The sequence below is a fragment of the Saccoglossus kowalevskii genome, chromosome 2 (genome assembly GCF_978046115.1).
Source record: "Saccoglossus kowalevskii chromosome 2, keSacKowa6.1, whole genome shotgun sequence".
Taxonomy (NCBI): Eukaryota; Metazoa; Hemichordata; class Enteropneusta; family Harrimaniidae; genus Saccoglossus; species Saccoglossus kowalevskii.
Genome location: NC_140642.1, coordinates 26,842,010 through 26,865,472, shown reverse-complemented (window position 1 = coordinate 26,865,472; position 23,463 = coordinate 26,842,010). Strand labels below are relative to the sequence as shown.

Here is a 23,463-nt window from a genome sequence, read left to right as displayed (position 1 = left end):
ACACTACATATCATGTTTTTTTTAGAATAGGTCACCAAACAAAATTTTGAGATATGGAATGTTTCTGCCATGGGAACAAATTGTAAACTATTCAAAAAACATATTATTAATCAATTTTTGAGGTCGATTTGTGGAAAACTTAGTTCAGTTCATATGCTTTAATTTCAGATTTTTGAACAGTACAGTAACCCAACCCCTCATGCTGGATTTTGAGAAGCATGTTTTTTATTTTTTACTAGAAAAACTGTGTACGTGTGCTATGTTTCTGCTCTAATAAAAGACCATATGTTTAGCCTGGTAAAAACAATAAAAATCTATTTTTTTGACGATCTTCAATGCATACCAGCACAACTGCCATTGCATCTGTACTGGGCAAAATGGGTCATTTTGAAAGTTGCTAATATTACGCTAACTGGAGAAAGTACGGATTTCACACAGTTGCATTAGATTAACTTTTGACCGCATATTTGAAAACATTTACATTTAGCATACTATAATTTTAAATCACCTTGTCTAATTTATGATCAGCAGATGACCTTGTAGAGTGAAACCATTGATTTATCTTATAAGCAACATGGTATGTCGTTGTGAGGGTATTTTAATTGGTATATTAGAATCAAGATATATGCAGCTAATTCATGACATGTATATCGTGACAACTATTTTTAAACTGACAGATTTATTATTCGGTGAGTAAATCATAATAATAAAGAGTGAAGCAAATGTGTTTGTGATAATATTTATTGAAACTGTATCCATATGTGGAGCCTAAAGGAGAAAAATAACTTTCGGAGTAAATATGAAATAAATTAATGCAGATGTTATTACATCTAACATGCAAGAGCTTAAAATGCAACTTGAGCAATACTCCTGTAATCTGCCAGCAAATTTATAATTTTGTAGGAGAACCAGAACACGCATTCTATTCATGAAGGCCAACTTTCTCCCTAGAGCCTTGAAGTAGACCACCACTTTGGAAATGGAGACAAAAGGCTTAATAAATATTGTTATGCAAATACATGAGTAGCTTTCATGACTGTTTTGAATGTTGGTGAAGTGACTGGGGACTACATGCATGTATAGTTGTGTCAACTTTGAGTGGCCATGTGTATACAAACATGGTACACTTTGACCTTGGTCAAGGGTCATTTCAAACTTGTGTTCACACTACTAAAAACTACAGGTTTTACCATGCCAGCGTAAACTGTGACCAGTAACTAAAATAAGGATCACACCAGTGTTTCTTTTTTTACAAGGGGCGTAATATGCCAGCTTTGGGTATGAGCACAGTACTGCTGATCCGCAGATAGGCATATCTATTCATACCTAATATTTATGTCTTTATTTTTTTTCATTTATTTATGTGCTTGACGCAATCAGGCTTCAGTAGTTGATTAATATACCGTACACACATAAACGTGTTTGAGCCAAGTAGCACATCTTGAGTTTATCAATGTATATAACAGCCTAAACTTCAACACATATTGTTGGTACCTTCATTGAATTTACTCATAAAATTTGCAGAGTCAAGGCATTTCAGTTCTGTCTTAACATCAGTATAGGTGTCGCTACCTTTTTCCCCAAGGTGGCTTTCTAGTAAATTACTCCAATCTTAAGCCCCTTTACATCAGCATAACATCTTTACATCCATTTTTCTCCCATGCTGGCATAAAGAGAAAAACATGTGAACAAGTATTTGTGTAAATGATCAAAATACATGTGCAAGCCATTGTTATGATACAGTAACTGTGCTTTTTGGTTTAGGTGAGCTTCTATTAGGGATATGCTTCTAATAGAACAAATATGGTACATGTATTAGATGTATTAAACAATGCACAAAATAGGTTTTAGTATTTATTTAAAAACTGAAATACAGTTCACTCGTGTAAATTGTGTAGCAAAGCTAACACTGCAAATGGTAGTTGTGTGCTACTTGTAAATGTAAACAAGTTGTAATTTGACTTACTCTACAGGTATGTACATTGCAAAAACTGTCGAAGGGGCTGTCGAATATTTACTAATCATATTATTTTTACTTTCTTATTTTATACTTCATTAAACCAATTGCTCTCTTGACAAATGTCTTATTTTTGTTCGCTATGACTAAATTATAATCACACAGAAAACTACATTTCACAGTTCTTGGGGTAAAAAAAAAAAGATGTGCAAAATCAAACATCAGATCCTAAAATGCAATCAATCACTTTTTAGACTCCAGCATATCGTCCTTTCTGAACATGAGTGCACTGTGGTATTTTGATTGCGGAGTGTGGAACTGTGGTCGTAGCTGCTCGTATCGGTTGCAGTAAGGTCTTTTGGCATCTACTCGTGCTCTGGGCTCCACTTCATTCATTCGTTCCCTCTTCTCAAGAAATAGGCTCTCGTCATGCGGCCCCGTTGGTATGATACCACTCATTTCACAATTCTGCAAGTCAGAAGCAATAACTCATTACTTTGGGCATATTTTCAGATTTGAATGTGAAGAAATGTGATATACCGTATTTGCTCTATTAGAAGTGTGCATAAGCCAAAAAATGCATTTTTTGGATGCTTCAAATCCAACTTACATTGATAATTGACACTGATTTATGCAAGTGCATGTACTACTAACAGAGCAAATACAATAAAATCTCATTTTTTACGAATGATACTAGTATTTCAATGAGTTGAAATTTTAAGATATCCAGAGTAAAACTGCGTAGTATACATGTATTGTAATAACCTCTTTATAATTTGTGTTTTCACAATTTTGTTTGTGCAGTGGAATCAAATATCTGAATGAAAATCTAGCAAATCAAATAATTAGGTTTTATGGAAACAAATGAAAAAGTTATCTCGTAAGTCATGTCACAATGAAACAAAAATACCCTGACAAAAGAACCTAACACTAAGTGTTCCATGGTTTGGAAGTATGGTATGCTTACATGAAAGTGTGTACTGGAGTCAATATTTTAGTCACTATTTCATAAAAAAAATGCAAGCAACAAAATTGAAATCTTTACTATACCTTTATAATAAGGTTCCTATTTCTCATGTCATTTTTCCATTCTGGCACATAACGTATTGGTATTACCGGGTGATACTTAGAAAATCTTGGAACACTGAAAAATATCAATTTATAACAGATCTTCAAATTTGTGTAGACCATATTGGTGATGTTATTTTGAAAACTTTTTATTTTTTTATAATACTGTTAATTTTTCTCTTATTGTGATTTGTATTCATGTTTTGTACAGCAGTGTGTGACACAGTGAACATCGCTTAAATTTTTTTATTATTATTATTAATATTTCCCACCTGAATGTCTTGGTGACCTACAAAGTATATTTCCTTCACAGTTCACAATCAATCAAATGCATTTTTAGAAATGTGGGCTCTAGAATTATCAAGCAAGTTCAACAGCAAGCATATCATCTATATTTTTTTGTTTACTGGAATAAAAGAAATTATGCCCCCTTCCCTAATATTGAAAGTAGACTAAGTCAATTACCATGTAGTATTTTGGATATCAGAGTTTATCAATAGTAAAGTGCAAAACAGATGTAGCAAGACAAGCAGGTTACATAATGATAATACAAAACACATGTACCATCATACAACCCACCCCACCCGACACACAAGCCTGTTCATATGATGCATGAATGGGCTCGACCATTTAAAACATGTACGTCTATTGAGGCAAGGTGAACAATCAATAATTTGGAATAATTAATTTTGTGTATTTGTATTTATGTTCTTTACCATACAAAAACCCTCTGAAGGTTTTTAGTAGTGTATTAAAGTTATTACTGTAAAATACTTTATTATAGCTGGAATTAATTTTCGCTGAAAAGATTTTTTGGGTGTTTTCTATGGAATTTATTTTCACTTTTTTCTGACAAGTTAAATGTGAAATATAGGAAAAAATATATATTGTCTGGATTTTATTTTCACTGAATCATTGCTTCAGTGAAAATAGCGAAAATTAATTAAATAAGGTATTTCACAGTATTTTTATCATTATTAATCTACCGTACCTAAATGTTTACAGTGGACTAAAATACTATGTAACTTTATGAAAGAAAAACAATGTCTTAGTGGCAGATATTAGAACTTCTGAATGATGTTTTCAGGTTTTTTAGCAAAATAAATAGGTCTATGAGTTAATATTTCAGTCCGCAGTTTAAACTTTTAAATAAAGACAGATTAATCCGATAGTTCGCGTTACTCCCATTGTCATTTATGTACTACGTGCTTAAAATAATCCCTTCTGTGGTACAATTATTGCATTATCGTATCTCATGACATGCAGAAATATACGCAGGTTCTTCTGAGGCATATACAGTTATACAATGTCTTTGATTCAAGTGCCTGTATGTGAATTTCGAGTGAGTTTGCGTGTTATTATTATATTACTCGTGAACACAAACAAAAGAAAGGAGTCGCTGTTTTTGCCTGGTATCTGCAAAGTTATTTAGATTTCACTTCAAAAAAATAACATTCATTGTCGACAGTGTGAAGTTCTAGATATATAATGTGTGTGATCGTGGAGAATTTGACAAATGTTTTACCTGATGTAGGAGCCACCCGTTGCTAAGCGGTCAGCCATGTTCGATGCTTTGAGTGTTGTTGCCGAGATGCAGTCAAAGGGTACATGTTATGATCGACGGTGGCGCTCTTTATGATCCCGGACGTTATTGTTGCATTATGTAGCTTAGAGCAGACGTTATATATAACCGTTATTTAAGCCGTACTTGAAATATCTCTGTACATTGATAGGTAAGAGCCATATTGAACTCATTTATTTGATGATATCGTGGTAATGAATGGTCGTTCACGTTAAAATCGTGGCTCCATGCGCCGCCATTATTGTGGACCCTAACCCTAGCCATGACCTAACAAGCTCACGTGTTGGTAGATTCACACTAGTAATAACTAGTTATTTTCACATTCTCCCTAGTACAGGGGTAGATATGATGTTGTTTTTATTTGTGAACAAACATAGAAAAGTCCCACATCACATAACGATGAATTAATAGTAAAGGCGTTTTACAGCAATTAAGTCTCAGAAGTATTGGGGCAGCCAATTTGCAAACTCGCTAGCGAATTGGCTAACTGCTTGGGTTTTGACTAAACGGTTGGCTTTCGAATCTCGCTGGCGCCGGTTTGTGATCGCGTCCACTCTTGGCGAGTCTATATTGCATTAGGGGACATGCAATGTTTTTACGCATTCTCAGGCTGGTACATGTCTGGATTCCCCTGAATGATTTGAGCCCGAAAAAGGCCACAGTCAGCTGGCGTGATAATATTATAAATGCGAATAATCTACCGATATTTATTATATGAGTTTAACCTTCTTGAACACTGCTTGACACTAAATAGACAAGTTGAGAAACAGTTTCCTACAAATCAGGGAGAAAATAACAAACTTTCACACTCAAACGATCCGTTGAGGTAACATTAAGCCAACCGCTGAATAATCGATCTCATTCGTCGTATTTGTGTGGACACGAAGGAGCATAGAACACTTTCCCTGGTATATTTGAAAGCGAAATCGCCATCCAACTGTAAGACCGTTGCCGAATAGCTCCTAAAGTATGAGGATCGTCCCCTACTGTTATATAGATTTGTCTTAAGTGGGCGTGACCACAAGACGGCGCCAGTGAGATTCGAAAGCCAATCGTTTAGTCAAAACCAAAGCAGTTAGCCAATTCGCTAGCGAGTTTGCAAATTGGCTGCCCCAATACTTCTGAGACTTGCTGTAATTGGCCGATCTGAAGTACACAGACCACCGCACAAAAGTCAAGTTTAAAAGTAGCCCTGCGTACATGACTGTTTTAGGCGTGGTGTTCATAGACACATATACACAGAGCTAGCTTAGATATAAACTAGTAGACAAGTGTGCTATCACTAAATTATGGTTTTCAATTACATGTGCAATCCATTATTCATTTGAATATAGTTGGTGCTCGTTTGTTTGAAAGGCTATGGTCGCCGCGCTGCTCGTCGACAACAACCCTTCAAGAATGAGTGAAAAATTTGCATAACGTTGCTCAAAAATCTATTTACTGTGAATGAATTAAAAAAAATTGCACATGTAAAAAAAAAAGAAAGTTATTTTTGAAAATGAACCACAAAAACAACCTATTAAAGGTGAAGGGCTGTAAATCATCAACGATAACAATGCACACTAAAAGGGATTCATGGTAGCCATTTGAAAAAAATATAAATAGGATTGCCTTTAAAGCTTTCACCCAACCGAAGACTAGACAACTACTTCTGTCAATGTTTTTGTGAAAGTCTAATAACTCGTATTGTTAACATTTACTTTATTAATTTGCATTTCTAACCCACTTTTGGGCAAAATTGTTGTTTTAGTTTTGTTTAGTTTAGTTTTTTCTTCTTTTTTTTTTTTATTCTGAATGTTTCTGACATGGAATGACAACCTTGCTTTATCGTACTTAGATCTATGTCCATTTTTAGGATACGACTTCAATAAAGACTATTATTATTACATGAAATACGTAAAATACAAATACTGTAAAATTCTTTATTTTAGCTCATTTCATCAAATAGTGCGAGATAGTATGAGATGTACACAGGAAGTAGTTTATTCTCCATATTTCTGTAATTATGAACCAAACAAGAATAGAAATAGCTAAAATTTATGCTCTATAAAAATATCAGCTTCCTACTAAATATTCAATGACTTCAATCGCTTAGTCGCAAGAGCTTATCAACTTTCAAACAGATTGTCTACACAAACTACGAAGCATCCACACAAAGAATCACTGTCACCAACACTGCCATTTGACTTTTATAGAAAAATGTTCACATATTCTGGGAAAATTCAAAATAATGAGAAATACAACTATGAAGTTGCTTCTTGTATATTCATATATATTATAGTGAAAGTGCCGTAATTCACCCAAAAAGTGGCCAATTTGAACAGAAACAATGTGCCTTTGGCACTAAAATGAAATTATGAAAGCACACGTAGCAGGTAAATGGACTGCGTTGGCGAATCTTCCGGTTAACATGTGTCAATAAACTATCAGCAACGTCTGCCGAGGCACACATCCTACGAGCGTAATCCCCACTTCACACCTACAACAATAGGCATTGCTAGTCTGTCTATAGTTGTCTTAGAATTTAGCTGGAATTAATTTTTGATGAAAAGACTTTTTTTGCTGTTTTGTATGTATGTATGTACTAGTATTTATGATGAGTTGTATGTGAAATCACAGTCCGTGGTGAAATATAGCAAAATATGTTTCTACTAATATACCCCTTCAGTAAGAATATTGAAAATATATTCTAAGAGAAAATAACACTTTACACATCCACAGTCTCTTGTATTGTAAAATATACATTATATATCCACTATTTTTACTCATTTACAAAAAATGGTTGTTTTAACACCATAACTATATAATACATGTATTATGATATTTCTTCAATGTACATTTCGACATTCGTGACCTTTAATTTTACTACATGTATAACATTTCACATGTTGATTATGTTTCGTAGACATCCAACGTTTATGCTACAAGTTAATGGGGGAAATATCAAATTGACAAAATTAATCGATTCAGATGTTGATCTGCATATTTTGCTACTCCGTTGCATGAATCCATTTTTCTACAAAATACCATATTTGTTTCTAGTGCATATAACCAAAAATTGCATTTGCTCTATACTGAATATTAAAATATTACTTATTTTGACCATAGAAACACTTCTGAATTTTATGTTTATGTATCCTTCCGCTGCTAAGGATAAAGTAGTTCCAGACACATTGGCTAATACAATGTTTTTCTTTTTCAAACTTGTTCAGCTACTTTGCAAATGGGAAGAAATGAAAAGTTATGAATTTGTCAGGTTTTTGTAGGAAATTGAATCTTGCTAGTGTAACATCCGTTTATACAAAGTCCCTCTATCTCCCGGTCTGGAAACGGTCATTGTATTAGGTGTGAATTGGCCTTCTTCCCTGGCAAAGGCGCGTTGCGAGTATGGGCAAAGCATTGTCACGTGATCAGTACACAACTGGTCACTATTTTTGACATCGTCAATGCTATGTGTTTTTTTTTAACAACTTAGTTGTTTATTCCAGATTTAAAGCTCTTTCACATAGTTTTTTAATCAGGATAAATGTATAAGGTCATATTTTAGCCGGCGAAATTTTTCGTGTTTGATTTAGGGGTGATTGAAATGAACTCCATTTTATTTACCCTACTTTTTGGTGCGAAACCAATATTTGTCTTCGATTTTGACATGTTATGGTCGAAACATATTAAAAATTGGTGGGCTGATTTGTTATTTGTCACATCGCATTTTATTAATGTTAAATTGGGCGAATTTTATGGATGCTTTTTCGATCGTAAATGACAATGTAGGCTATTCTGTGCCAAAAATCATTTATATACAAAAATTGAAGCATTGTTTTATACTTTTCATTGAGTAAAGTCATTAGTTGTTGTATATTTGACTTGAACTGTTATGAACCCCAAGAATCAGAAATATCGCAGGTTTTTCGATCGACCACGTTAACATGAACGACGCCATTTTGACAAGATTTGTTTAGCGATGTCAGCATGTTGGTACACTAAGTTTTTTCCTTGTTAGAACTAGAAGATGAACATAATTCCCGATATTAATCTTTACATAGCAGGAACTGGATGTTTATGAGTTGGTAGGTTGGTTTTGATACGTATCTAGGTTAAAAAAACTCAAATTTCATAGTGCTAATTTTGTTTACATGTTTTGTTTACATTGTGGTTGACGAATTTGAAGTCAAAGAAGACATACAATGAGGTATTTGCGGATTTTAATGAATATTCTGTCGGTATTGTAATCTGTCTGACTTCCTGAATCTCTCGGCCGGGTGTGAACGGTTTGTTTATCCGCAACGCAGTTCAACACAAAAGAACGCTAGTTGTTTCCAGACTGTGGATAGAGGGGGATTGCGGTTATTAACATGTTAGCATAACATGTTTTCCCGTTGTTTACATTTCTTGGAATGATGGCCAATATTGCAATGAATTTCTCAATTAAATTCATCGTTAATGGTGGGTATATTGAATAGCGGAAACCCAGTATGTGATATATTCCCAGTTTACAGTGCATTTAACAATTCAATAGAAATACTGATTGCCCACTGATTTGTTATAGGTAATAGTAGCTAGCTGGGACAATGCAGTCAGCAAGGTCTTTGTTTTCACTGTCATCCTGGTTGGTTGGTAAAACAGGTATTTATAATGATTTCACTATGTATTTTTTTGTTTGAATTATTGAACAAGGCTAATCATTCTGCACTTGTGATGTGATAAAGTGTGTGATGAATTGCCGCATTGTCTTCTGCCACTGTTTACTATGGCGTGCCGCCATCTGTAGCTTTTACATGTTATTTTACAGTGATAAATGGTTAGTTCTGCTCAACATTATTTGGAGCCACATCTTGTACTTATTTATTATATATTTAAGCAATAACCCCCGCCGAAGGCGGGTATACCACGAGATATTGCACAATTCACGACATATATGCACAAGCCGCAGGCGAGTGCATATATGGAGTGAATTGTGCAATATCAAGTGGTATACCCAACTTCGGCGGGGGTTATTGCTATTATATTATACCAGTATATTGACAATTCGATAAAACTTGTAAAAAAAGAGTTTACTTTCATCTACTAAAAGATCATGATTATGGCCCTTGAACATGAATATTTATAAGAATAGTATGTAGTTGTACGCTGAATGCATACAAAAATTACATGCGCAACACAGTTCAAATTGAATACAAACTAATTTTGTATTCCACATGAAAAAAAACACATCCACGTTGAATAGAGCAGCGTAAACACACAAATTAGCATAACAAAGGATGACCTTTCTGACCTTTTACTGACGCACAACGCGATTTGAAATACAGGGTCGTGTACAGTTTGGATCATTTAAACAACGTAATTTCCACGTTTTCATTCCGGTTTTTGTACAATTTGGACTGTAATTTGCCCATTGAAAGTACAGTTGTGAAATAAACCGGTTTTGTGACTCATCATACTACTTGTAACTGTGTATATTTGACGTTCAGCGGTACGCGGCGGGACGCGGTGTATCATGTACGGCGACCGGCACAGCGACCTCAGTTCAAACATCTGACCTGGATACCTTTGGTATAACCAAAGTTTTGTGACAGTATGACTGACAAGTTTTGTCGTTGTTCTGGGGTAAGTTTGATGGTGTAAGATCGGATTTTCACATCGTTTTTGTGACACGTACATGATATGCCTTGTCTCAACTAAGGCCGAAAGACTTTGCACGCCGTCGCTCTAATATAATACAGTGGTTGGTGTACACTCGGCACAAATCTGTAGCTTTCGAAATTACCTTCATCATCTCCTGTAATTTATTCACCCATAGTGAAGAATTGCAATACCATATATCGTCGTCGAATCCTGCGTTGTCCCGTGTTTTTTGAAACAGATGACAATTACCCGGGTGCACTGCAATTTTGTCACCTGCCGCTACCGGACACCGGTTGTTATTAGTGGCAAACTGGCATACATTTTTGCCTGTGACTCATAGTTTTTTTGCATTTTTATGTCATTAAATCCCTCAATTATATCTTGTACTTAAAGATCATGTTTTCTTTGTTGGAAGTTCGCAATCCATCTCAAAGTAACAGCACTGAGAACATAGCGTTCTGGCGTTCGTGTCGGCACCTCACGGTGTTAAGGGACGGTGGTTTAGGTTTGTGTGGCGAACGACAATCACCCAACGACCGACGCTCACAACTTGGATCCCACCATTAACAAAAAGCAATATTATAGTTAAATAACTTTTCAGATGTTTTTAATTCAGTTTTTTTTTCAATATTCTTCTAAAATTCAACCACTATATTTACCTAAAAATCAAATAATACCGGTTTTATGCATTTTCGTATTAAACCTGTAGTCAATTCATGTTCCAGGGCCACTTGGTTTAGCCGTGCATTATCAGCCAATATACCATGGATTGCATATGCAAATTTTGTGTTTGGACCAATCAAATCAATGGATTAACACCATCAATATACTGGTATAATATAATCATTATTATATTACTTCTATAGCATTTTATGTTATGAACCAGATTAAACGTTCAGGTCCTACAGGCTTCAATTAAACTCACCATTAAATCCCCAAAATGAATTTGTTTCAACTACATGTACATGTAAATGTATCAGTCCATCATTACAGTTTTAGTTTTGACTAAAATTTGACTATCATATTAAAGGAAAGCAGAGGTCTGCTGCTCTGTGCAGGGAATTTGAGATCAATGAATGAATTCTGGCGATAAAAACAATTGAAACAATATAAAATGGGCTGTGAAGTAGACAACAAACGTCTTCTTTGCATAGCGTCATTTTGGCTCTAGAGGGCTAGTCGATGATGTCACCGGTGAACACTGATAACTGGAGATAGTTGAAAAAACAAAAAGTATTTGAACTTTAGATGGCTATTCAACGTCTATGAAAAGTAGAAAGACAAATATAAATCATTGTAAACCTCAGATAATAATCAATATGTTTGGTCAAATTCAACAAGTGGTCGCAAAAGCGAGAGAAAAAAACTCTCAAAAACAGGAGGGAGTGGGAGGTTTGGCGCAAAGGATTACTGTATCACACTCGCTACTCAAGTTGTCCATAGTTTTGCCACCATATATACATGCTTTCAAATTGAGCGTCACAGTCAGATAGGTCCCCTAGAGGCGAAATGACACCATGCAATGAAGACATTTGTCGTCTACTTCACAGCCCTTTTTATACTAGATATATAGCACATTTGTTGTTTTTATCACCAGAATTCATTCGTAGATCTCAAATTTCATGTACTGAAAGCCAGTTCTTTCCTTTAAATAGAACAGTTTTGCATACATATTCCACTATCCCTTGCAAAAAGTTCTCTGATTTATCAAATTCTTAACTTTGGCAGATTTTATAACCGCTTAACCGGTGCAATTCAATAATGTTGAAAACAAAAAGTTTGTCTATGTTAATTAGCTGAGTTATGGGTGGGTCTGTCTTTGGTCTTGACATTCTGCCATACATGCAACAATTTTGCTATAAATTTGAGTTTTATTGGACATCATTTCTAAGTCACTGTGCAATTCAATTTCTTACCAATACACCATGTGCATCATCTCATTTGCATAGTGGCCATGTTTGTTCCTGAATACGGTTGAGTTTTGTTTAAGTTGTTTTTATTCAAAACTGGTATGAGGATTATACATGCTGGGTAACTTGTGATGTATAATTGAAAACAAACGATAACATGAGTTTCAAATTTGTGTTAATTTTGGCCATACGTATTGCTTGTATGTAAACTTTAAAATTACGCCACTACCGTGAAATAATGTTTTGAGATCCAGTATTATGTTGCTGACCTATCTTTCAAAATGAATGACTATGGTTTGCTTAGTTTTGGTGACTATACCCTTCTAGGACATGCATTGACAAACGACAATGACATTGACAATGACTTGTTTAATAATTCTTGTATCTCGGTTATCTATTCTTAACATGTCAAAAGTTCCCAAAAGATCCTTTTTATTGAGTAGCCCTCCCACCAACTTCTTGTGCCACCCCCCTAGCGTCTCACAGATGTGTATATAACAATATAAAATATTGTTATGCTAATTATATGCAAATGAGGCATTTTTCAAATCTTGCATTTTAATTTGGTGAAGAACTCTTGATAATATGACTGCTCCCCAGGGTTCAGATACTGACGAGTCTAATGAAACGCACGTTAATCTTAAATTGACAGATTTTGCAAGAGGTCACCTTATACCAGATTTTAATATTGAGATTAGAATATAATCCCTTTCATCATATTAATTGTACATGATCTTGACTGTGAAGCAAATGTTCTCAATGTTGATTTCGGCATGTGTTGCTCATTATCTTTGCAACGTTATTAAATTCATACGTAGGAACTTCGCTTTTGCAAGCGTCATCGCTGTGTGATATTACAGTGCATGAAATTGATCCATGTCTTGTGAACTCTGATTAGTGCAATTGTCTAATCTCTACATCAAACCCATAGATGTGAATTTGAACTAAAATCTTTTTGTACGGTTTCCGGAAATTGTATGCTTCTTCACTGTAAGCTTTGAGGCCTTGTTTTAAAAGTAATATCCAGCACGATAATGCAATGAACAAACAAATAAGTCATTTGTTGGTCAGAACTACAATTGTGGTGATTAGTTTCAAGCAAATTGAGGCAGGGGGTCAGTTCCTGACAGCATGCGATTTGGTTTAGATTAGGGTATTACCGATGGAATTCAACTGTAGTTAAATCCAGAGTTGAATGTCATTACCGTAGATCCACTGCTGTGTTGAATGCTTCATGAGTTGACGTGTCAATAAGGCATATTGTACTACGAGTTGTGTCTATGGCTTGTAATGTGTCGTTTCAAAGTTTTAATAATTGTATCCTTACATTCTACGGCAATAGCACTGTATGTATGCTATCTTCAGTGCATAAAGTTATTATTATTAAGGTATTAACAGCAGCCTCACAATTTAAACTGCAATACGCACCTTAATGATCATATTATTTGTGTTTTTTTATTCTTCTTAATTGTAAACCTGTTCTTCCTTTCCGAGGGTTGTTATGTGTGCTTACGTATTAAGATTTCCAGTATAAAATAAGCAGTGTTGGTAATCCATAGTCTGTGCTTGTTCAATAACAGCTATTCAAAACATAATATGGGCAACCTTGACCTCAAAGTCAGTTGCCACCAAGTTCTTTACCTAACTTACTCATTGTTTTCAACCTTTCACAGGTTTGACCTCCAGATTAGTGAACCTTTTCTCCCTGCGAATAGACCCAATTCGCCCAATTTCAGTCAACCAGTTACATCGGAGGGGACCGTTTAAGAAGAAGGTCAACCCATATGCCAGGCACCCGATGGACCATAGGCCACAAATCAAAGGCGTGGTCTTGAAGACGCTTATAAAGAAACCGAAGAAGCCAAACTCTGCCAACAGGAAGTGCGCAAAACTTCGTCTCAGCAACGGTAAAGAAGTAATAGCATTCATTCCCGGCGAGGGACACAACTTGCAGGAGCACAACATTGTTTTAGTCGAGGGCGGAAGAACGCAGGACTTGCCAGGAGTTAAACATACGGTTATTCGAGGGAAGTATGACTGTAGTCATGTTGTTAAAAAGAAATTTAAATGAAATAATAGGTGCATTTCTTAATTTGTAAAATATCAGCAGTATACTGCCTTGAAATTAAACAACATCATTTGAGCATTCAGTTACTTAAGGAGGCCATCACCGAATATGACAGGAAACTGTGTTTGAATAAATTGAGTTGTTTTGTTTAATACTGGTGTTTGTATGTAGTTTATTGAATGCCTGAGTGGATTACACAGTGGTCTCATTGCTTTGTATCACATCATTTAGGTACAGTTGTACAAGACCTACTTCTCATATTCAACCCTTGAACTTAATTTCCTGTAAAATGCTCTTTATTTTCAACCTATTGCTGTACTGTATGTGTAGTACTTCAAGGTTATTTATTGTGGCTAAATATTGAAAATAACTCATGGTTTTGTGAGAACATGTATTGATATTTTTCAAGCATGTATCAATATGGCTTGGAGCAATAACAAGTATTTATCTCTGGTACTAGTTTTGAATGCCTTTTTTTATCGTGTACAACACCATGAGTAATGGAAATAAAACACTGACCATGAAAAAGTTGAGATGGAGAGCATCCTGTAGTTGAAAATGCGTGTACTAGTCGTTCACTTATGCACTTGTGGAATATGCTAATACTCATTTACCGTTGACACATGGTTTGATTCACTGATTAAATGTTAAATATTGTACAATTTCTCGCAAAGTGTGATGTTATATTAAATGGAAATGATATGACCACAAATAATTTTGAATATGCACATTCGGGAACCAACTTACCCAAAAATGGTTGATATATTATATTAGTACACTGTAAATCTAAAAAATGCCATCTCAAAAAAAATGTTTGGAGAAATTTCATGATCATTACTATAGGAGAGATTAAGACTCACTGTAAAGTATTTTTGTTGTATTTGGAATTGCACCCTCTATATGTATATTGATGTATTATTTTGATCTAAGGTCAAAAGATCACACACCTGCATCAAAAGATGATGTAGATCAAATACCTTGTAAAATCAAGACCTTTGTATGATAAAGATCAGCAGAATAATGTACATCTATTTTGTAAAGATTAATTTTTCAGTCAAGTTGCTTCTTGCCAAATTTGCTGTATTGTTTTAAATGCATCTCTTAGTTTTTGTCACAAACAACTAAGATTGTGATAGTTAATTAATCTTAACCATAAAATGTACTGGTCTATTCTCAATTCGCATGAAAATTAACAACATTCAGATGGCACAGGTGTACTAGGAACTATAGAATTAATTTCTTAAAATCGTTTAAGTTAACCTTACAGATAATGGAATTAAGTTAGCCTCAACATTCGGTTATGTAGCTTATTAGTCAATTTTGTTGGTCGTATGGATGGGTATGTTTATACGTTTTACTTTATTTAAATGCAGATAAATGATTTCAAAACGCTTATAATTTGTAATATGTTGATTTCTTTATGAAGTTGTCAAATGTTCCAGCTATGTCAATGCAGCTGTTATCCTGTTGAAAGCTTCAGATTATACTTCCTTTTTATTGACCTTTATTTTTCAATTTAATCAATGATGACGAGTAATCCTTACCGTTCGTTGGACTCGTACCGGTGCATTATGGCAGTGAATCATGGCAGGTAATCGTTATTTCAGTTCATGGGTGTATGTTAAGTGTGTTACAAAACGTCACAGAAACTCATCTCTCAGTCGGCCTCTTTGAATGGTTTGCGTAAATATATTTAGCGTTGTATTCTCTAAATTATCACTAATTATGTTCTCATCATGGTCAAAATTGACGCTTATTCCATGTTATCGAAACATTTTGATTTTTACTTACAATACCAAAAAATTATTTTTATCTGAAACTTTTTTTTATGCATCTCCACAATGAAATAAATAAATAAATAAATTTCAGGGATTTTTGGAATATTTTGTTTCTTTAACCTTTATCCTGCCAGCCCCATACTTTTACATTGACATGGCCAGATATGAATTCTATGTGATATGAACCGTGTCTGTATATAATAGAAAATCATAATGTCAACCTAAATTCTAACAATTCCATTTGTTTGGAGATAGTCGCTTCAAATTTGGACAGGAAATAGTTTTCGGAGAGAAATATAACTCTTTTCCTAATAAATTGAAATCTTAATAATATGTACAATTTTGAGGTAAAATGATAATTATTCTGGTTTGAAATTTTAATTTCACTATCTTGATGTTTTGAGCATATTAACTGTTTTAATTTCACCAATTTGTCAACGAAACATTGAGTTTTATTATTTTACATGGTCATACATGTATATATATATATAATTAAACAAATTTTAATTGTCAGCAAAAATAGAGAAATTAAAAGCCCATGAATAATTAGTATATTTACAGAATACTATAGGATAGTGGCTGTGCATTTTTTCACTGCTGTATGTGTTTGGGTTGGAATCTTTGCATATTAATCACCTTATTTGCATAGCTAATTTTCAGTTATTGCATGGATGTCTCAAAACCACTCAACAGATTACAAAGAAACTTAGTACATAGATGCCCTGTGATGGTGGTGCACAAAACCACTAGTTTGGGTTGAAATCCATACATATAAATTACTTAATATGCATAATAATTGGCTAATTTTCAGTTTTTCCACTTATCTTAGTAAAGACTTGTCAGGTGTCAAAGGTGCTCTGGTATAAGCTATGTATACATTTCATTAAGTGTTGAATTTTTTTCATACTAATTGCCCAATTTGCATAAATTAGTCAATTTATAGATGTACGACAGATATATCCAGTAGGACCCATCAAATTTAAATGAAACTTGGTACATAGATACTCTTGGATAATAAGGTTGAACTCTCCATGCATAGTTATTTCATGCTTTGCATAAATTAGGCCATGTGACCTCATTAATATGCATAATTGCAAGAAGTCAAGCACTGTTAAAGACATGCAACCAGGGCTATAATAACGGCATTGCACAAGGGATACGACTAACACATCACATGATCATGTATAGTCATGTGACTTCATTAATATGCATAAATGTAATTTCCCGTACTGTTTAAGATACAACCAGTGCTATGAAGAAACCATTGGACAAAAGTTGAAGCTAACATATATGACCAAATATGGTCATATGATCTAATTAATATGTATAAGTTTAATATCTAGAGAATTATTGGAAACATAAGCATACAACCGTTACTGTAATGATTGACTAACTTATCACATGCAACCAGTGTTATATCGAAGGCAACAAATAAGAGATATGACAGTGTATCAGATGACCATATATGGTCATATGTTACCTCATTTATAAGCATGACTGAAATATTTCAAGTACTGTTGCAGATGGAGACAAACAAACAATACTCTAATGTTGTTGGACAAGTTGTATTACCAAAACATCAACCCATCGACGATTTATGCTAATAAGCTCGTGAATATTAATTAGCTCATAAATATTAATGACCGACCGGCACTCAAGTGTGGCTGGCAAGAACCCTGCATTGTATAATTATGTCACCACTCTGATCACTGCTTGCAGTTATGTTTTTTTAAATACCGTATTTTCTCTATTAGAAGCACGTGTGCTCAATTGTAAATGACAAAGGCGATTCTAGACCCAATTTAATTTTGTGATGAACAGAAGAAAAATGAGATTTGTTTCGAAACGAAGACGAATGGGACGCTTAAGCAGAGCATATACTTTATCAAAGACAAAGAAAAGTTAACAGAAACTGACGTCTTCAAAAGACCCATTCCCTTCGTTATCTCCGAGGGCGTACTTCCCTGTGAATATAACACGGGTGAGCCGTCAATGTAGACAGAGAAAATGTAATAATGAACGTCTCTTCTCAGATTATTGTTCTTTTTGTGTACATGGGTTATGTATGAGAAGTCTTCCCGTCAGAATTAAAGATTTTTAGCGATTATATCCATACTCTCAATGATGAACACTGAAATAAAATTATTACAGACTCCTTTTGCTCAATATTGTGTAGTATATATATTATGGAAAAGAAAATATTATTTTTTAATAAAGTTGTTTGATTTTGCATAAAATGAGATGGGTGCATTGGAATTTATCATGATCTTAAAACGTAGCACAAAACTATTCGTTCGACGATGAAATTATCTAATAATCATTTGTGTTAACTCGTACGTACGCATTAGTGTTTTTCATCAAAAGAATACTATGCATTTCATGAAGGCGTGAATTTGTTTTATAAATTTGTTTATTTATAAATATTCATAAATGTTTATACGGCTGAAAACTGAAAATCATCCCGCGTTTAGGATGCATTTGCAGTAAATCTGCCAATGATTGAATAAAATACACAAAAAAATCGTGCATGGCCGATAGTGAATGATTGAACTGTTAATTTTTATTGAAATGTGATATTTCAAGCCAATAGAAACGTTGATTTGAGTTAAGCGCAATACACCTCCAGCATATATTTTTTAGAAATACTTCACAAATGTTCAAGAAACAAACTCACGCCTTCATGAAATCTACAGTATAAAGAGCGCTGCTAAAGTAAACTTTTTATTTTACGAAAAAATATAATCCAATTTGGTCTCAAATAGCTGTATATCATTTAGCAATATGAAAACAAATCCATGTTTGTAGATCGCGCGGGAAGATTATATATATTTGACTCAGCATCAACCATATGTATTTTTAAAATAACAGAAATATCACATTTCAATAAAAATTAACAGTTCAATCATTAGGTGTCAAAGGTATTCTCAGTAAAAAAAAATGTCACCAGACGCATCGATTTGAGGTAAATAAATTGACAAAAATATGGATCTCGTTGTTTATCTCTTTGATTTATAGCCATGTATAGTTTCCATGAAAAGTATATTTAGTCTTATTGTGGTATCGGTGATTCTTAGTCCCAAAACATACCACCATAAAACACAAAAGATAATATTTTGATCGTCTGTCTGTGTTCTTAAAATAATCCAGTGATGTATTATTTCAAGATAGGTATCCATGGTGTGCCATCGTCGCGATGCGGCGTGGGCGGAAAAAAATAGGCGTAACCGGTTTGTTGTTGTCCAAACATGGCTGCCAGCATTGTATTTCAAAACCCATGCAATAGATGTTACTTGTGACGATGATTGAACTGTTTTTTTAATGCTACTTTATTGTGAATTTGATAGATTAGTCACAGCCCTTCTATTTGATAGAGGGTTTGTGGATTATTGTATTGGGATATACAGGCTATCGGACGTGGGGGCGAGCAGCACTGAGCATGCGTAGACCGTTCTTAACTGGCATTCACATGAACGAGATACCGAGTATTCTTTTTAGTAAACAAACGCTCAATATTCTCAATCATAGTAAAGAAGTGGGATTGTGTGGTATTGTCACACGGAATGTCAGCTTGGGTGTAAGAATTGAAAGTTAGTTCTTTGAGATCGATATTTTATTTACGCTTTTGACATCCGAGTAGACGTAGACATTGTGCATATGCAGGTTATAACACGATATGAACTTAGATAAAGTTTGACATCACATACTTTGTTATCAGTTATTGCCACTCTGATCACAGCGATGCACTCAGAGCAATTCACCAGTCACGTGGTATCCCCAGACCATATTGCGTACCCGCTTTTCTTGTATGACAGTCTTTCACACCACAATAGACTATTTTTGTTAAAAACGACAGCACAATGACAACACAACACAAGGCTATTTCCACCCTGTAATAGTTTGCACAATTTCCTTTCAATTGTGCTCAGTATTTGAGAAGACCCGTATTTGTCTTTGTCTCCAACTTGCCTACTTGATATAACAATGCGGTTCAAGTAAATATCTGATCGGGAAAAGTGAAGGATACAGCAATTATATATTTTGCCGTTGTTCGTTTGACTCCGATTCAAAATGGCCCTGCAGGGCGCCCTTCTCTTGGAGCCACGTGTCTGTCGTGTTTTTTTTTACATCTCAATTTGGATTAACTGACGGGCCGGTCAGAATAAACGTTCTTGCCACAAGTACGTCGAATGTAACTATCTCATTAGACTCATGTACCATGTAGTAGTTTTTAACCCAATGCTAAGTGTCTTAAAATTGTCAATATGCATAACTATTTCACGATCATGGTTACGTACATTAAGTGGGCACGAATCTTGCCTCTGACATCACTCACATCTCCATTTGTAATTACATTATTGCGAAACTGAATGCGCTAAATCAAACCCTATTGAATGTATGAAATTATTCACAAGATGATTTTTTTCCTTCAGAAGAGCGTCAATTTTAAACCTAGTGTGAATCCATGTCAAATCCACTAAAACGAAAACCGGTGTTTTGTTCTCATTTCACATGCAGTAAAACGTTCTCTGGAACACGAAATAGACATCACCAAAACAAGGTTAACCATTAACTCATGTAACAATGGATAAACGTCTAGGCGAAGGCGAATGTTGGGCTTACTGTAAAATGACTAATTTTCACTGGGTTTTAAATTTAGTGTTTTATCATTTATATAGATAATGTGTTCTATGCTAAATTTTACATATTTACTCGGTTTTAATTTAGCGCATTTTCCATTCAGCGAAATAAGCAAAATTAAAACCCAGTGAATAATTAATCCTTTTACAGTATTATTGGTTCAGTTTGACGGCTATATTGAATGGATCGTGTGCACTACGCCACGGTATTCTGCGTACTACGTATACTGCGCTCTTATTATATCAACATGAAACAACACCCTTTTCTCCAGTATGCCTTGAAACATGATTATTAAGAAAATCAAGAAAGGATAACAATGTTTGTGTGTTTATAAGTAATTTTATCGTCCGTGTTGTAGCAGCATTCAACATAAGAGCGTTCAAATGTGCGAACTCGTAATATCAACGTAACCCATGTGCTTCATACACAATATTGTCTAAGTAAAAAAAAAAGTCCGCCGTTACCCAAAATCGTGCGTGAGAAACCCGATGGCAGATGCAGACGTGTGTTAACGAGATTTGCTGCCCGCATGCAAGTACATGCCGTGAGTTAGTGCTTGTGATATCCCGCTTTCACGTGGTAATGAAGTGCGTATTGAGGATAAATGTCATCGTACTTTGTATTTTAATTGACATCGTCTTTGCCGTAAAACCCCGGGGTTGTAAATATGACAATGTATACTTTGCACATGATTTCTCTTCATCAGCTCATAATCACAGCGGATGCAGCATAATTAATTACGTGAGTTTTCGTTCCATTCAAATGTTGTCATGGCAACTGTGAAATAAATATACTAGAACTATTTGCAACACTGGATTATCTTTCGTTTTATATTGTACAGTACAATTTCCCATGTATCACTTGTCATGTCTGTATACATGTGTTTATCCGTTGTCATGTGTGTAGTTATTATATAATAGCGATAGGAGGGGGGTTGATTCAGTAACATCGTGATATCGGAGAGATGCAGTCCAAAATCAAAATCGTGATATCGACTTGTTTTAGCGGAACGATACTTAAAAAACGACAGTTGAATACTCCTGCACGGAAAATCTGAGATTTTGATTGAGATTTAGGGGCATTTGGTAGTTGCTCTTCTGAGCGGAATAGACTCGGACCTGGGAGGACAATTTCGGTATGTACTAGTAGTAATCGTTTTCGATTCCGTTAAAAATTATTACAGTAAACAAAAGTGAGTTGGCCAGAAAGGTGGACCATGGAGGTAAAATGGGTGGACTAATAAAAAACAATGGTTCAGTCCACGGGAAAGAGTGACGTAATGGCACATTGCATTGTGGGTTCGACGCACTTTGGAATATGTAACTGACATGTACTTCAAAATAAGTTTTCTTCAACCCCTTGAAAGTCATAATTTTTCCCGCCAAAATTGTGTTACAACATTTTCCGTGTTTTTTCCCCTCTAATTTTGTTGTTGAGTTTAACTATTTTGCATTGCTTGCAGGTTTTGTTGGTGAGTTGACCTCGGACAGACTAGTACTGTTTGTTGTTGTTGTTGTTGTTACTGAGTGTGCATATTACAAAACATGGCGATCAGTTGAAAATATCAAAGATAAGGGAGCGGGTACTTTTAATAAACAAATAAATGACGATAATGTGAAACCATCGTAGGTTGAACAAGTTATTTGAAGAATGAATGAAATAGCAAAACATGGAAACGAGATGATAACAACTGCATATAAAAGGGTAGAATATTTACTAGACAGAACCTGAACTGATTCCCAATAAGTTGATGCTGTATACCTACTAAACAATGGCCATTTTGCCTTGGATGCTATTGAACTGTACTCGCTTACTACTACTATGTGTAAATAAGACTACATTTCACCTTTGAGCGCCATACAGTTTACTGCTCAAATTTTGATGAAATATTTTTCCTATTTTAATGTGTCCACTCTATCGTAATATTGCGTACATCCTTATGGTATATGATACTATAACTACGATTTCGTAAAAAAAAAAAACAGTGCATGTTCACATTTATTTAACTGTGTATATACGTGTGTAAGAATTGTGTGTAAGAACATGAATATCACTTGAAAATAAAAGTACATGTGTACGTTGTTACTGCTCAGGGCAGTGAATCCAGGCCGGGGGTAGTGTGTGTCATTCGTTCTGCTAGATAAATGATGTAGAAATTCAGTACGTTTAGGAAATACGGTACAAAAACAACGAGTGTGAAGCGAGGGTCACGTAATGCTCGATGTCATGCGAAGAGTAACGACCTACAGCGAACTATGTTAAGACTATCAGCATATTATGCCGTACGTGTTATGCGTGATGAATCCAATATACCAAGTCTAAGATGTATATTCCATTAGAAAATATTGAATATATAGTGTTGTTTGTTTGTTTACTATTTCTGTACCACGCTTCGACGGATTGCAAACTATAATGCCGTTTTTGTTGAGGTGAATAACAGCATGTATTTTGTAAAATAATGAACGGGTTGCGCAGGTGCGTTGATTTACGTATGCATGTATATTTCACTCTTATCTCCACATCCGAATCGCATGTGAATAGATGTATTAGATTGACATTCTGATCAGAGGACCAATCAACAATCAGCATCACTGGCAAGCAGTTCATTCTGTCTTCACGGTACATAATTATGTATGACGTAATATGGCTACCAGGAGCTATGCCACAAACACGCACCGTGACCCGAAATATTGTAAACACTGTCTTTTATTACTAATATGTTAAATGTTACAAAAGTTGACTTTGCCGTTCAAATAATTAAAACGTTAAAAGACAAGAGTTTATCCACGCCGAAGAAAAACGTTCACACACTATATATCTGGTTAATAAACTAGATTGAA

At 34.8% G+C, this 23,463-nt stretch overlaps 2 protein-coding genes across 2 annotated transcripts; one reads left to right on the top strand and one right to left on the bottom strand.

The window, feature by feature from the left end:
• Positions 1-1,841: 1,841 nt before the first annotated feature.
• On the bottom strand, positions 1,842-4,618 carry LOC100378475 (sperm-associated microtubule inner protein 10-like). The gene is made up of 3 exons (XM_002736978.3): positions 4,551-4,618; positions 3,008-3,101; positions 1,842-2,425 (listed from the first exon to the last, which is right to left on the bottom strand). The coding sequence occupies exons 1-3, from the start codon at positions 4,586-4,588 to the stop codon at positions 2,201-2,203; spliced, it is 357 nt and encodes a 118-aa protein (XP_002737024.1). The 5' UTR covers positions 4,589-4,618; the 3' UTR covers positions 1,842-2,200.
• Positions 4,607-15,605, top strand: LOC100378623 (small ribosomal subunit protein uS12m-like). The gene is made up of 3 exons (XM_002736979.4): positions 4,607-4,758; positions 9,154-9,230; positions 13,813-15,605. The coding sequence occupies exons 2-3, from the start codon at positions 9,176-9,178 to the stop codon at positions 14,208-14,210; spliced, it is 453 nt and encodes a 150-aa protein (XP_002737025.1). The 5' UTR covers positions 4,607-4,758; positions 9,154-9,175; the 3' UTR covers positions 14,211-15,605.
• Positions 15,606-23,463: the final 7,858 nt, after the last annotated feature.

Coding starts and splice junctions, on each gene's coding strand:
- LOC100378475 (XM_002736978.3), bottom strand. CDS start 4,588: ATGGCTGACCGCTTAGCAACGGGTGGCTCCTACATCAG. Junction 3,102..4,550: donor ACGGGTGGCTCCTACATCAG/GTAAAACATTTG, acceptor GATATTTTTCAG/TGTTCCAAGATTTTCTAAGT. Junction 2,426..3,007: donor ATAGGAACCTTATTATAAAG/GTATAGTAAAGA, acceptor TCTGACTTGCAG/AATTGTGAAATGAGTGGTAT.
- LOC100378623 (XM_002736979.4), top strand. CDS start 9,176: ATGCAGTCAGCAAGGTCTTTGTTTTCACTGTCATCCTGGTTGGTTGGT. Junction 9,231..13,812: donor CTGGTTGGTTGGTAAAACAG/GTATTTATAATG, acceptor AACCTTTCACAG/GTTTGACCTCCAGATTAGTG.